The sequence below is a fragment of the Apostichopus japonicus genome, chromosome 8 (assembly GCF_037975245.1).
Source record: "Apostichopus japonicus isolate 1M-3 chromosome 8, ASM3797524v1, whole genome shotgun sequence".
NCBI lineage: Eukaryota > Metazoa > Echinodermata > Holothuroidea > Aspidochirotida > Stichopodidae > Apostichopus > Apostichopus japonicus.
The window spans coordinates 10,738,008-10,754,103 of record NC_092568.1 but is presented as its reverse complement, the minus strand read 5'-3'; the positions used below and the strand labels follow the sequence as shown (position 1 = coordinate 10,754,103).

At 37.8% G+C, this 16,096-nt stretch overlaps 1 protein-coding gene across 1 annotated transcript; it reads left to right on the top strand.

Moving 5' to 3' along the window:
* The first annotated feature begins 546 nt into the window (after nt 1-546).
* LOC139971683 (glutamate receptor 3-like) lies at nt 547-15,853 on the top strand. Its single transcript, XM_071978372.1, has 11 exons — nt 547-824; nt 3,980-4,171; nt 5,426-5,671; nt 6,615-6,790; nt 7,401-7,454; nt 7,947-8,222; nt 8,968-9,075; nt 10,075-10,212; nt 10,897-11,081; nt 12,670-12,757; nt 14,010-15,853. Exons 1-11 carry the CDS (start codon nt 749-751, stop codon nt 15,162-15,164), a joined length of 2,694 nt encoding a protein of 897 aa, XP_071834473.1. The 5' UTR covers nt 547-748; the 3' UTR covers nt 15,165-15,853.
* Nucleotides 15,854-16,096: the final 243 nt, after the last annotated feature.

Below are 16,096 nucleotides of genomic sequence, written 5' to 3'. Positions count from 1 at the left end.
TGTGAACATATGCAACCGACTGCATGCATGCCAGTGTACCAATTAAATGTAAACTGTAGTTTGTTGAAAAGTCCCGGCACTGTTAGGAGGTTTATTTATTTCTCGTCCCATTGAATTCAAACATTTAAGTCCTCAGAGACGGATTCGGTAACCTCCCATAGTTCTTGTCAATGGCTTCTCCTACCCTCTATAGCTTGTTGTACCATTCAGCAGATGTTTTCATCTAAATTCCATCACAAATGGCATTGGGAGGTACAAAAAGAAAAACTTAGAAGAAAGAAAAAAAAAAGATTCAATACCCAAACGATGACAATAAGTTCCAAAAAAGCAAAGGGGAACCTTAATCTTACTTGAAAAGATCTTCGTAGCGTCGGTTAAAATAGAAAAGTTAGCAGAGCGTATAAGCCGCTCTGTGATTGGTGCTTTCAAACGTATTGTCATCAATACGTCATCTAAGCTAAATGGGCTTTTACTTATTGTCTATGGATAAAAGCACTGAATGAATCATAAATAACGTTACGGAGAAGAAGCTTTCAATAAATTGACCACATTCCCGAAAAAGAAGAAGAAGAAGAAGAAAAAGACAAAACTATTACGGATCTCCTGAAAACAGAACAGTAGTAGCTTGTACTTACACTCTTGATGTTATTAATATTAGGATTTTATACCACGTTTTGAAGGCTAACAGCGAAAATTTGAGATATCTTGCGGACATTTATAAGTCGTGTAGTGATACGACTATAGAGATATGAACCGCGCCCTTCTTTGGGTTTGTGCGGTAGTGCTACTGCCTGCCCTGACTTCAGCCGAGACGATCAAAGTTGGTAAGAATAAAACTACTTGAATTTGTTGTTTTTTGTTAGTTGAAATAAAACCAAATGCGTACAATACTGATTGAAGCTACTACATATGGAATGTACTGGACTCTCAATTCACCCTTATCATATGAAAATATGCTCTATATCTGATATGGATGATTCCAAGTTCTGGATGATTCTAACATTTCGTGAATAAAAAATTTCGTCTCTGTTTATCAAAGTTAATGCTGTGAAACGTTATTGTAAAATTAATGATGTAATGGTAATATTTAGTTTTTGTTGCAAGAAAAAGTGCGATAAAATAATAATAAATAAAACAATTAAGGAGTTATGAAATAAAAGCCACTTTTAAGGCAACAGAAAAATAGCAATGGGATTTTATCTTCACTACAGTTAAACAATCAGTTAGTCAGATATCTAGTTTGGACTATAACGTAGTCCACTGATTAAAAAAAAAAGATTCCAGTGCAGAAAAATGCTTCGCATAACCTTCCATTCTTCTGCCAAGACATTAAGTTGTGCTAAATTTTAATCACTGCTCCGTTAATGACAGAAAGAGGATGACGTCACCGTCTCACTCGAGATCAAATTATACAGTATGTATAGGCCTGTATATTTATCCATTGTTTATTAGCTAGGCTATCCCTTTCCATGGAAAATATTCATACAAAGAGCGAACTGCACCTAAGGTAGCATACGCCCATTAAAAGCCCCATTGACTCACACACTAAATCACAAAAGTAATGTCTTCTCTAAGCCTAGATAGAAGTTTTCACTTGCTAAACACTACCCATCACTGGATAGCTGACAAGTTGGCCTTTCATGGCACCATCAATTTTCCGTACCATGACCATGCAGATTTTTTGCTACGAGAGCCGGAACTTTTCGTCACTTGTAAACAAACCTCTTTACTCAGTCGTAAACAATCTTCGTTCGTTGCCACTGGGAGGGCTAAACTGGTCTAAAATTGCCTCAATTTTACCCAATTTTTTTAACCACATGTGCTTCCATTCATGTTCTTTAACATCCAAGCCACAAAAAAGCACATCCTAATTGATAACATAGCAGAAAAGTTGTTCTCCTGCTCCTAATTGGCACTTTTCCTGAAGGAGAACACTTGCCGCGGATTGATAAAGACGCTAATAGGAGTATGCCACCCTAAGGATGAAATCTAGCACGATACGTCTTTCGCCATATTTGTGTAACAAAAAATAATTAAAACAATAAAAGAAAGATATAAAACGAGAGGGGTAGCTATGTAACCTGCAGTGATAGAAGTTGTCCTTGATGTGTTGTTTTATTATCACAATAATTTTGTTGTAGGCTAATGCTGTCCTTCCGAATTTTGAAGGTGTGATTGGTTTTATCTTATTGTTCACCCTTGGTTAGAAAATAGTTCAAATGTTGTAGAGAGAATGTTAAACATATATAATGTCAGCTTGTGCAACAGCTACACGACGAATGGACGGTGCTGGTGGCGTCATAGAAATCTCTGATATCTTTTAACACAGAGTATAACCTTTTTAACACATAAACCTACAGTATATATACTGCCCAGATAGGTTATGATATATTATAGGTTTTGAGCATTCAAGCAATCTTTTTTCTTTAATTTGGATGGTAATAAATGTCACCAAAACTTGCCCAGTCTAAGTACGCAAAATAAAGATCGGAATTAGATTATATCTAAAACAACTCACTTTGAAGATATGATCACTGCATAACAGTTCGTGAGAAAATTCGGATTAAATGACTGCAGTACAGTCGGATTTCCACAATAGATCGTCGGATAATTCATTCAGTGTTAACCTCTTATACAAGGAAAATTGGAAATTGTAGACCCCAACCCCGTAAAAACAACCCCCTAAAAACAACAGCAACAAAACGAAAACACACACACCCACCCATGCACTAAAACGAGTCGACGGTTACTTAATTCTGCATCATATGAAATTGACCATAGTGAAGCTCATTTAATTAATGTACGTCAGTTGTACGAAATCTGAGTCTCGAAAAACATGGAAAAGTTGATCGAAATATAATGAAGAAAGTTGCTTTAAGAGCTTGACTGAATGTGACGTCATACTTCCTTTAATCAATGACAAAATTGACAAGGCAACTGGTCACTTGGGACAATTTTCTAACATCGATACTACTCCATACTGTCCTCTCATATCATGGTTGAAAGCACTCGTACTGACAGTATTAACGTTACAGTTCCTAACTCTGTTGTTTCTAATAGCAACAGCATCGTCCATACTGCTCGTACTGTCAGTATAAGTGCTTCGAAGCATGACATGGAAGTAAAATACGCCCCCCCCCCCCCCAAACAAGAAACAAAGAGAGTAGTACAACTAACGTGAACAGGTAGTGGGTCCTACTGCACATCAATCTGCAGCTGTTTACGTACATAATTAGTACACACGTGATAACACAATGATAAACACAACCAACAACAGCCTAGACAACTTTGCATATTTTGAAGTAGCAACGATCTTTCAGTTGATTTCGCGCGGGAAATAAATGACTGAACATTGTGTTCTCTTGTGTGCGTCGATCCATTTATGTAACGTAGAAGCTCGAATATCTTACTTAATGAACCAATATAGTGTTAAATAAAATCAGAAATACATTTAAACGTTTATCTTTGATGCCAAAATGCTTTTTTTTTTCTGGCATCTAATTGATAATTCTTTTAATGTTATTAAAACGAAAAAAAAAATAAAAACAATGAAACGATTATGAAATAATAAATCATTACGTAACAGTGATAATACATTGTAAAGTGTTCACATATTGTCCAAAACGTACACTGAAAGGTTGTAGCTGTAGCTTGTCCAATGTTATAGAGATGTCGTATGAATTATTAAATATAGATGGGCATAGGGCAGGGGTTCGGCTTGGTGAGGATGAGTGCGGTATATGAGGGAGAAAAAACTTTCGTTGCAACCAGGTCATTCCAGATTCTTCCCCAATTACTTCTGTTGTAGACATGCTTCGATTTTAAGGTAACAGTCGTCGCGATTTATTCTCTAAATTTAAAATTATATATGTATGTTTATTTTTCTAGTCATGTTTCTAGACCGTCATTGTTTAGTTACTCATTACTAATTTCTTTTTGTTTTAATTTTGTCATCCTTTTTTTTGTCATTTTCATTTAGTGTCCTTATATGGAAAATACACTGGCAAGGATGACCACTACAAGCAGATTTTGACCGACGCCTCCACATACATTAATGATGCAGCGGGGCGTGGTCTCCTCCCAACCGGAGACCAAGTTAACGTCATCCACGACCAGGTGTTAGCTGATAAAGATTATGAGACAATGACTCTTTCAAAGAGCCTTTACTCGGGTAAGAAGAAATGAAGAGATAAATAGCGAAATGTTGAATACAATACGCTTGACTAACTTCAGCTTTAAGAGCACACACGCACACACTAAAAAAATATGTATATGCAAAACAGTAAAGTTTAGAAACAAGAAAAACGTGTTATAGTCTAATGACATATATTTCAAATGGTCCGCTCTGGAACAGAGGCGAACTGACCGGTCAGGCAATCGGACGGTGCCTGAGGGTCCAGAGAGGTTTATCAGAGAGGGCTATAAACCTCCACTATGGAACGCGAAAAGGGAAAACTTATTTCGTTGCTAAGTTTAACGTAAGTTTATAGACAACGACGTAAGTTTAAACAACGGAAGTTTAGACATCAACGTGAGTTTGAGCAACAGCGTGGTGAAACAGCAGCAGCAACTTTTGTTCAGACAACAACAAACTTATAGACTAGACAACGAAATAAGTTTGCCATTTTCGCGTTCCATACTCCACAGCCTCCTATAATCGAATCCGACACCTATACTGTATGGTTTACTATAGGGTTTTACGAGCAAAACAAAACAGGAAAATTAACACGTCATAGTAAAAGATATGCATGCAGTCCAATCTTAAAAGCCTGCATGATTTAATGTCGTCTCACTTCCTAATAAAGATTTATTTTGTTAAATCATTTGTACATGTCAGAAGAGACATGATAAAGCGTGTAATAAAAAGGTACATGTATTTACTTCACTCCTATACCCTTGCCCTGCCACTCATTCCTATTGTGAACTCCTTTTCTACATAGTTTACGATAATTGGCAACATTCTTTCACTACCCCCACCCAACCCACCCACCCTCAACCCCACCTCCATCCCCTTGACCTCACCAGGTCGTGAAAATCTTCATTCCGAATTTTAGTACCTGAACATATGATAATATGTGACAAGATTATAATCTAAATTAAAACAATGAATGAAGGAAAAAACAATAAATGGAACAGCAAAAAAAAAAAAATGCAACTGAATATGCACTACCGATATGCGCTAAAAGTCGGTATACATGAACTTCATCGAAAGCACAAATGATTGTTCGTATAGTTAATTCTATGCACATAGAGGAAAGGGATGTAAAAATCGATTAGATAGGTTGAATAAATGTATCTCCATCCTTCCCTATCTCTCTTCTGCCCAAACCTCAACCCCCCCCCCCCCCACACACACGCCCTTAACCCACCACCAAAATAGTTTTTAGAAATCCTACCTGACATTATTTTGTATCTTATTTTGTAGTTTGCAATGACTTTCGAAGCACGGAAGCTTCAGCCGTTATTTTACCCAATGATCTTTGTAAGGAGTGCTATGACGTGGGGGGTATCATCGGGGACGCATACAGCCCCGTCATCACCCTGGACCAAGCAGATGGCTCCAAAGCCTTCAAGATGAGACCCATTTTGTCTGACATGGATGAGATGTTAACTGAAGTCATCGATCATTTTAAATGGAGAGACTTCGTGATTCTTTACGAAGGGAAAAGTGGTAAAGAGTTCTCTATACGCATCTTTCGTAGCCCCAGCTGTTTCAACACTAAATAAAAAACATTCTAATTATTGTTCAATATGAACAGTATATAATTAGTTGAAGAGAATGTTCCATGTTGTCCCATAGTATATATATATATATTCTGGAAGAAGAAGAAGAAGAAGAAGAAGAAGAAGAATACTGTTCTTTAATCTGCTCATTCTAATTAGATTAACACTTAGATATTTGCATATTTCTGTAAAGTATACCAATTTTCGACTCTGGCATTTGATTTATGAAGATTTAAAGTCGCAATATATAAAATATGAGTACTTTAGTACTATTCAGTCAAGATTCGGTCATGAATTGCTCTGTTATCGAAGGAATTTGATTAGAGCACAATTGAAAGGAAAAGATATTGGTTTTATGCATTCTTATTATTATTATTACTAACAAAATTTCAAAGGATTTATTAAAGTGGGAAATTTTGTTCTTACCCTTATGTGGCAATTTCCACATTACGGTGTTATCCGTTAATATTGTCCAAGCAACAGTTCTGATATGATCGGTAAAATTATCATAAAGAAATCAAACATCCCACAGAGTTTTTTTGGGGGTGAGGGTGGGGGGTAGGGGAGGGAGCAGGAGTTTGTTACTTTATTGCATATAAGACGGACAAACCTGTACAAAAGTTAGAAATGTTTAAAATTGTAAGACACTAATTTCTTTGTGATGAGATATTTAGTGTCAATTTTTCTCATTTAAAAAATAGCTGCTGTAACAGTCATATTTTAAACAGCATGAAATATTTTCAATGATAAATATTTCCTTTTTTTATTGCTGAATTAATTTTCCTTATGTTAGTTATACGTCCATTGTTTACTTTGAGAGAACAACAAAATTTACTTCTGCAAATCAAATAACTTCATAATTCTTTACTTTGTCCCTTTAATTTTTCAAGGACGCCTATTGGTTGAGAGCATGGCTGCTAAATCGTCCATGTATGGATGGCAGTTGATACCAATTGAAATAAAAGAGAATTTCGCAACACAAACGGAGCATCTCCTGAATCTAAGCATTAAAAACATTCTTTGTTTTGTGACAAGTGAAGATATTCTGGAGGATCTTGTAAATATTGTAAGTACTTTAAAATATTTGAAATTGTGACGTCATATGTTTGCGCTTCGAAAATAGAGGGAAATGACACACTTTGTACACAGGGTATAATAATCTTTAACAGAGCGGCGGCATAAAATCGGAAATTTCGACATTTTCTATATTATGTGAAAATTTATTATTATTAGTCATTCTAATGACATGTAAAATCACACGCATATATATTCGTCGAATAGAATCGACAGAAAATTGACCAAAACCAAGTGCGATTTTATCAAGGTTAATTGTTAAAGGAAGTCTGTTCTTTAAATGCATTAGCGAGAGAAACAAGAGTTACATATATCAACCATAAAAGCCAACAAGAGTAAAAAAAAAAGTATAAGTTGAGATTTCCGAAAAAGACTTACAGTTTTGAAAGGAATGAGTCTCAAAATAACCTTAATGGGTTTATCATACACGTGCTCTAACATTAATAATCGTGAAAAAGTTGCTGAACAATCAATTTTTATTGTCTTGTTCCCCAAAAAAACTGCTAAAATTAACATTTGAGTTTCCGTCTTATTTACGTTGAAGAACTGTTTTATAGATATTTTTATTTTTTAAGTCAAATTGTTTCCTGTCGTTTTTGTAGGCATTTGAGAGTAGGCTCCTCAGTAATGGCTGGCATTGGATCTTTGGAAACTTGGTAAGTTCGCCCAAATTTTATTGGTTTTTAACTTCACTAATTGGCTATTTATTAAAAGGGATAGTCCGGTTCTTACAGGGAATTCTATCACAGACTGTAGTAGACTGTATTAGACTGTAGTATGTAGTAGACTGTAGAAGACTGTAGTGGACTGTAGTGGACTGTAGTGGACTGTAGTGGACTGTAGTGGACTGTAGTGGACTGTAGAGGACTGTAGAGGACTGTAGAGGACTGTAGTGGACTGTAGTGGACTGTAAATGTTCTTCAAAGGCTATTATGATATTGTTGAGTTATCCTTAGAAAGTGATACCTTTGGAATGTTTACCTATAGCTGTCAATGTTCTCTCTGTTTGGAAATTCGTCAAAATTCCCCTTTTCTTAGAAATATTATTGTTAGTTTGGTAGGTTGACCCCGCCCAGTTTTATTCTCTTTAGGTCATATATATCAGATTGCACGATATTTTTGGTTATCTGTTGTTTGTTTCTCCGCAGAATCCACCAATTACGAAACAATTTCTGGAACAGAAATATCGACACAACATGGCCTTCCTGACGAGATTTAAGGTAGTCTCTAATGAACTTAGATACTATTCGTCGATTGGCAAACCAATCAGAGAGTGGCAGTTTAGAGAACGAGCTACTTATGACGCCCTAGTAGCCATAGCGACCGCTCTTGGTATCCATAGGGCACGTGAGAGCCGCTTTCCTAGTTCTGTTCCAGTTTGTGGTTCCAGTGAGCGATCTTCATTGGAAACATACTTGAGACAAGTAAGTATCGAAGTCATGAACGTTCGCAACAAGAGACGTAAAGAATGCAAGGGGAGGGGGGGGCAGGGCAGGGATAGGGAGGGTAGGGGCCTTTCCCCCTTTTCCACAGAATAAAAAGTAGTACAAAAGAACGACATGAACACCTTTGCGTATTGCTTATCATGCTTGCGCGCGTTCGTAACGTGTGTACTTGAATGTTATCTTTGAGAATTTTTTTTTTGATATTAAGTATTCTTTTAGTGGGTATAGTGTTTCAAATTATTGATCAAAATTAGTTTTAGTGTAAGACTCACGAGGGTGTAACCGATAAAGAATCGGTATCACGTTATATTTGCTACCCTGTGTTACGGGGGATGACATTGTTTGCATGGATTTTTGTAGGTTTGGTAAGCTGTCGGTATATCCATTCCATGGTAAATGATTGAGGGTAAAATATCTCCCATCATTATTATGCTGTAGTTCGTGTCACCCCGTTAGTGGCTGCTCACATTTTTGGTTATCTATAACTACCTTTATAACAAGATCTACAACTTGTACGGTAGAGTTTTAAGCTCATCAGTATTAAGCTCCCCCCCCCCCCTCCTCCCCCAATCATGCTAGCAACTGAAGAACATTTTACTGTTACGACAACAATTTCTCTAAAATGAAAACAATTTCACTATCCAATAATTATTATTTGGTTTTACTTTTAAGAGAGACATAAGGTATAGTACTAACTGTTGTATATTCTTTATTCAATTTGAAGGTCAATTTCCGAGGGGCTTCTGGTGACGTTGCGTTCGACCGTAATGGTAACCGTGTCAACTACACGATCAACATGTACTCCGGAAAAGATCGTTACGCAGAAAATCTGGTAAAATTTCGCCTTTCTCACTATTTTTTTATCCACTGAATTTATGTAAATTAAATTAAAAATTTGCTACGTAAACTGATAAATTTACTACCACTCTTACCTGTCTCCCTCCCACTCCTCATCTGCACTTTCCCATCTACCTAACTACACATTGGAACGATTTAGCACTGCGCCCTCGCTCTCTGGGCACCGCCCACGTACTCCCCTTTTCCGAATCTACCTTTCAGGAAGAACGTCACGCCTTTTCGTCAGCAAAATTAAATTAAATTAAATTAATGAAATTTAATTAAAATACTACACGTAAACTGATAAGACTGTTGCTATGTCTTTTGTCTCTCCTTGGGAGCTAACAGGACATCTTAAATATAGTACTAAGGAGGTGAGATAGCAGATTGACTGTACCTCGACTCGTTATGTATGTGTCCTGTGAAATGAAGGCTAGATAATATGGCAACTCAGAGGAATGAAGGGGTGGGATTATGTGGGTGTGACGGCTGTACGGTGGAGAAACTGCAAAATTAGCTCAACAAAAATGTAGATGATATGGTGTTTCACAACCCTTTTCCACTGCTCACTATTCCCACGCCAATTGGTTATATTTTCCAGAGGCTGTAACTAATGGCGTTCATGTTGTATTCAGTGTATAGGCTATGGCCTCGATGTCAAAGTAAATGTCCCAAATTGGTACCTTCAAAGAGTGAAATAGTAAATATCTTACAACAGGGTACGTCAAGTTGAGATGAGATGGGCTTTGCTAAAGTGTATTTACTTACGTCATGTCTCCATTAAGTACATGCACTCAAATAAACATTCACCTACTCAACTTGGGAAAACGTACTCTGAAGACTTAGTTTCGTCGGATTTTACATCGATTCTCGCTGCATGGTTATCATTCTGTGGAGTGCATTCGTTGGAATGACATGAGTGTAGGTATGTATAGTTATAACTAAAGAGGCTATACTAAAGACATGATTATACTGTTTTTGCTTCTCTCTATAGGCTGGTTACTTCGTTCAAGATATCCAAACATGGGAACAAATAAACAACCAGAGATGGCCAGGCCAACCTAGGAAGAGGATGTACATTCAACCATTCCGACAATCCGATGTTCGATTTATAAAGATCCTGGCAGTTCCGGTAAGCCTTTTATTATGTAATTTGATGATTGACCAATAGACATATAAATAAGGATGTTTGTTATCATATATGTTAATCGTCGATCGTAAATACTCAATCCAGTTAGAGGTGCATATACGCTGGGAAGATGGATGCATGGTAATGATGGTGACACATTTTAAGTTTAGACCAGTTTAAAGTGACGATGCCGCCTTAATTCAATTATCGGCTCAGTTAGATATACACGACACATTAGTATGTACATACATATTAGTAACTTAATAATAATAAAAATAATAATAATCATTAACAGTTCTTATATAGCGCAACTTACAATAAAGACTCGCCGCGCTGTACCTAACCCTGGTCATTGCTAACTTGTCACAACTACACACCAAAGTGTGCACAATTCAAACAATCTCTCCCGGGGCACCACAGTGCACCACAGCCACGTGTCCCCTGGGGGGCTTTCCATAGGGTGCAGCCACAAACCGGCGCACGCAACTATATTTTACAAGTCACCTCGCAAGTCCCCATTTATATACCTGGGTGAAGAGAGGCAATAGAGATAATGTGCATTGCCCAAGGACACAACGTAATGATCTGGCCAGGGCTCGAACCTACCAGGGCTCGAATCCTTAGATCACAAGTCCACTGCCTTAACCACTTGACCACAACGCCCTCTAACTTGACTTACATTGACAGGAACCGCCATTCTTCATGCGAAAGGACTGGGAGAGGATTCAATATCCAACTAACCGCAGATACAAACGCCAGAGTCCGGACTATGATGACTCCGAGGAGGAACCGTATGAAGGTTTCTCATGGGAGCTGCTGAAGAAGATTAAAGTAGTAATGGAAGAAGAAATGAACGTGGAATTCAATTACGAGTGAGTCCATTGGTTGGGACTATACCTGCAATATGTACATAATATGGGCGTGGTATTCAATTCAATGAGTCTATTGGTTGGGACTATACCTGCAATATGTATATAATATAGGCGTGGTATTCAAGTACGAGTGAGTCGATTGGTTGGGACTATACCTGCAATATATTATGGGCGTGGTATTCAACTACTAGTGAATCCATTGGTTGGGACTATACCTGCAATATGTACATAATATGGGCGTGGTATACAATTACGAGTGAGTCGATTGGTTGGGACTATACCTGCAATATGTATATAAAATAGGCGTGGTATTCAATTACGAGTGAGTCGATTGGTTGGGACTATACCTGCAATATGTATATAATATAGGCGTGGTATTCAATTACGAGTGAGTCGATTGGTTGGGACTATACCTGCAATATGTAATAATATGGGCGTGGTATACAATTACGAGTGAGTCGATTGGTTGGGACTATACCTGCAATATGTATATAATATAGGCGTGGTATTCAATTACGAGTGAGTCGATTGGTTGGGACTATACCTGCAATATGTACATAATATGGGCGTGGTATACAATTACGAGTGAGTCGATTGGTTGGGACTATACCTGCAATATGTATATAAAATAGGCGTGGTATTCAATTACGAGTGAGTCGATTGGTTGGGACTATACCTGCAATATGTATATAATATAGGCGTGGTATTCAATTACGAGTGAGTCGATTGGTTGGGACTATACCTGCAATATGTAATAATATGGGCGTGGTATACAATTACGAGTGAGTCGATTGGTTGGGACTATACCTGCAATATGTTTATAATATGGGCGTGGTATACAATTACGAGTGAGTCGATTGGTTGGGACTATACATGCAATATGTTAATAATATGGGCGTGGTATTCAATTACGAGTGAGTCGATTGGTTGGGACTATACCTGCAATATGTTAATAATATGGGCGTGGTATTCAATTACGAGTGAGTCGATTGGTTGGGACTATACCTGCAATATGTTTATAATATGGGCGTGGTATTCAATTACGAGTGAGTCTATTGGTTGGGACTATACCTGCAATATGTACATAATATGGGCGTGGTATTTCAATTACGAGTGAAACCATTGGTTGGGACTATACTTGCAATATGTAATAATATGGGCGTGGTATTCAATTACGAGTGAGTCCATTGGTTGGGACTATACCTGCAATATGTACAATGACCTGATTTTTTTCTTTAAACATCTGAACTTACTTTCTATGATTTGCAAACTTTTGAAGATTTCTTACAAGCTTAGGCAGGTACAAAAAAAAAGGGTTAAAAAACATAATCCGGTATTAAAATATATCATTTATTATATTACTTTTGTTGTTACCATATATCACATGATACGCTTGTAACTTGTAGGACAAATTTGAAGAGTCAAACTATTTTGCTTTATTTTTCAATGTATTCTCTTTTTTTGTTAATGACCGGCTCTTTTGTCTTGCCTCTGATTCCTTAATAAATCAACAGCTAACCAAGCCAAGAATCATGACAAGATCATGACCAAATTCGTCAAATAATCTCGTTTTCGATTTCATTCTCAGAATCACCTTGATGAGCCGTGGTCAATATGGTAGTCTGGATCTGTCGACCGGAGAATGGAACGGTATGATTAGAGACCTAATTGACGGGGTATGTGTATATTTCTTTGCTCGGTGATAAATATGATAATAAATTATTTTGATTATACAATTCGTTTACATTTCCGATAGTTTTCTTTGAGTGCTAACCATGCGTATTTATAGGCCTATGTGTTTCGTTTTATATTTGTGGTTGCTTCAAAAACTATTTAAACAGTATATATACAAACCACGGAAGGAAGACGTCTAATTATTAATGAACCTGCAGTAGATACCATTTTAATCTTCTCCTCGTATAAACGAGGCAGGTGGGGCCTTTGTCTTTTTCAATATGTTATTATTATTATGTTATTATTCTCTAACGCATAATTCCCCAGTCATCCTACAAAAAATATGGCAATTTTAGACGTCATATCAGTATGCATTCTGAGGTAAATGCATGTGTACTATATATATATTACTGAATCTATAATTAGCTCTATAAAAGCAGTACTCGTAAATACTCTTGATTTTATTTGGGCTTGATTGAAAAAGGGGGTGTATACTCGCAGCATTGATCTGATACAGAATGCACAAAACACACCGACAGAATCATTGCCCCCGAATGACGATAATGGGTGGGAGCATGCATCAAACCCTTGCGCACGCCACTGTGCATGGTCACATATATTTAGAATCGCCAATTTTGGGCCCCGATTCTAATTGTAGGAATATATTCCGCCAATGTGACGGGAATGTTACTTGTAAGCAACATTCTTACATTTTACTAATTAATCGGGAGTAATTTAAAGTACTCAATGACCATTAAATTACCATATTTCACTGCACCCTCAGATTCAGTGAAGATAATGTAATTAAGTAGCGTTCATTACGAAGTTAATGCTTTTCGCGCTTTCGTTCAAAAGCACACTGAGTCAGCCAGTGCATAGCACACTACACTACAACTGTATATAAACTTACTTCATGGTATGTCTAGTTCAGCACCAGTTCGCACAGATACATGCTATGAAAAGTGTATGGCTTACATCAATGACACGTGATAGTTTTTGTTTTGAAAAGCAAACCTCTAAAATTGACGTTGTGACATACCAGTAAAATTCAATATTTCTCTTCAAACCTACCTTATATAACAAGGGAATTTTAAGCTGAATACATAACCAACTATTTTAAGATATATGATTACTAGGTATTTCTGCCCTTTTTCAAAGACAAGACCAAACAAATGTTAACCCCGAAATTTGGATGAATAAGTAATCCCTAAACGAATCATCTCACCATCCATCCATTCCCTTCCCTTTTTCCAGGATGCTGATGTAGCTATCGGAGCTCTAACCGAAATGAGTGCTCGAGAGGCCGACATCGACTTCACAATTCCCTGGTACAGGAATCAAATAAAGCTTCTTATACTTCACCCGAGTTGGTCCTTTGAGTATCCATTCTCAATCGTTTACCCAATGCACTTAACCGCCTGGTTCACCCTACTTGCCGGATTCATCATGGTATGTGCACTGGTGGCGTTGCTCGGTCATTTCAGCCCTTACGAATGGCGTCGGCGTGCAGAGAGGGGAGAGGCCACCGAAGAGGAGAGTCAAACTTTTAGTCTACATAATTCCATCATGTACGTCTTGTCCACCGGTTTCTTGCAGAGTTACACTCGAGGTCCACGGTCTTGGTCACTGAGGATCTTGTCCGCTTTTTGGTTCTGGTTTTCTCTTTGCATCGTCTTCATCTACGCCTTCAATCTGAACAGTGTCTTCAAGTTCTCCAAGACAGCTATCCGAGTCAAAGATACCCATGATCTTCTCTTCCAGGATATCATCAACTTTGGCGCTGTACGGTTCAGTCCTTCCTATGACTTCTACCGATACAACGAGGGCCAGTATCGACAGGTCTTTGACAGGATGCTCAATTCGGATCAGAATCTTTTGGAAGATCGGTTGGAGGACGCTGTTTACCGCATCCGTCGTCAGTGGGATGCACGATACGCTATCGTCGGCGAGGAAAGGATTCTCCAATACGCTGCTGATCGCAAACCATGCCGTCTATTCATCACTGGGAAGACCTTAGGTCGTATTGCGTTCTCCATGGCCACTCCGTCAGGATCTCCGCTGAGGGACCAGCTCTCTTATGCAATACGTCTTTTGCAGGAACGTGGAGAGATTGACAAGATCCTGGAGATGAGCTTCTCAGATAATTTAAGGTGTTCAGGTGATTCCATCTGGGAAAACGAAACCAAGAAATCCTTTACCATTCACGACCTTCAGGGGTTGTATTACCTTCTCTTCATCGGGATGGCAGGCAGTGCCATCATTTTTGTAATTGAGTGGCTTGTCAACGCCCTTCTCTTCGGCAATGGTTGGCAGAGAAGAAGTGCGGGCCGCACACAAAGCAGACCAACACAAAATCAGGCATTTGTTAAGTCTGGTCAGGGTAAAGACGATAACCGTGACTGGTTGTAGAAAGGAGAAAGTCTCATCAAGGCTTTCATAGTAGTTATTGTTGCACGGGGTAATGATGATATGCAAAGATATTGCGCATGTCATATCTTTAAGAACCAAAGCGACATTTTTAACAGGATTCCTTTTTTGCGTAAATGTTGTATTACCCAGACTTACTGGATATTTTTTATAAAGATATGATAGGTCAATGTAAGTAATATTTAGATTTTCATTAGTAGCTAATTATAGATTACCCAACACGTTTTGTAAGTATGCATTGTTACATTTTAATGCCCTTATATTTTTCTAGATGTGTGTCAACAAATATGTTTTTGTGTAAGGATTTTCATACTGTATATAGTCTTTAATCAATGCATAAGTACAATTTGACGTCCATCCCATTGCTAATTAATTCCTCCCAAAAGACGAAATATTACCGCAAATCTATTCAGTTAGTTTGCAGAGACTCTAAGTTCGGTCATTATGTTTAAAGATATTGTCTTCAAATAGTCGCACTATATTTTGTGAGTTTTGAATTTGTAAATTATTTTCCAGCCGGGAGGAACATAATTAGTCAGGGCTGTGGAACGTCGCAATTTGATTGTCCCAACTCAAATAATAAACATCTTATACTGTGGAAGAGTGAACATGCCCAATCTATATAATCCGTCCTGCCAAATACAGTTTGATTGTTTTGTTAATTTAATAAAGCCTCGTTTACGTTGTCGTTATTTCACTATCTGTATCTTGTTAGCGATATGCAGAGGCGGATCCAGGATCTAATAAAAACTGGGAACCAGGCACATGGACTCTGTAAGGTCTGGACCATTTGGTCAAGTATGTCGACCAGATAACTTTGTATTTGGACAGAGTGGAGCAGGTAACAACTGGGCATCCCTTTCTTGCTGTAATAAAATAAGACGGTATTGATCCTGGGGTCGATGAAACCCACT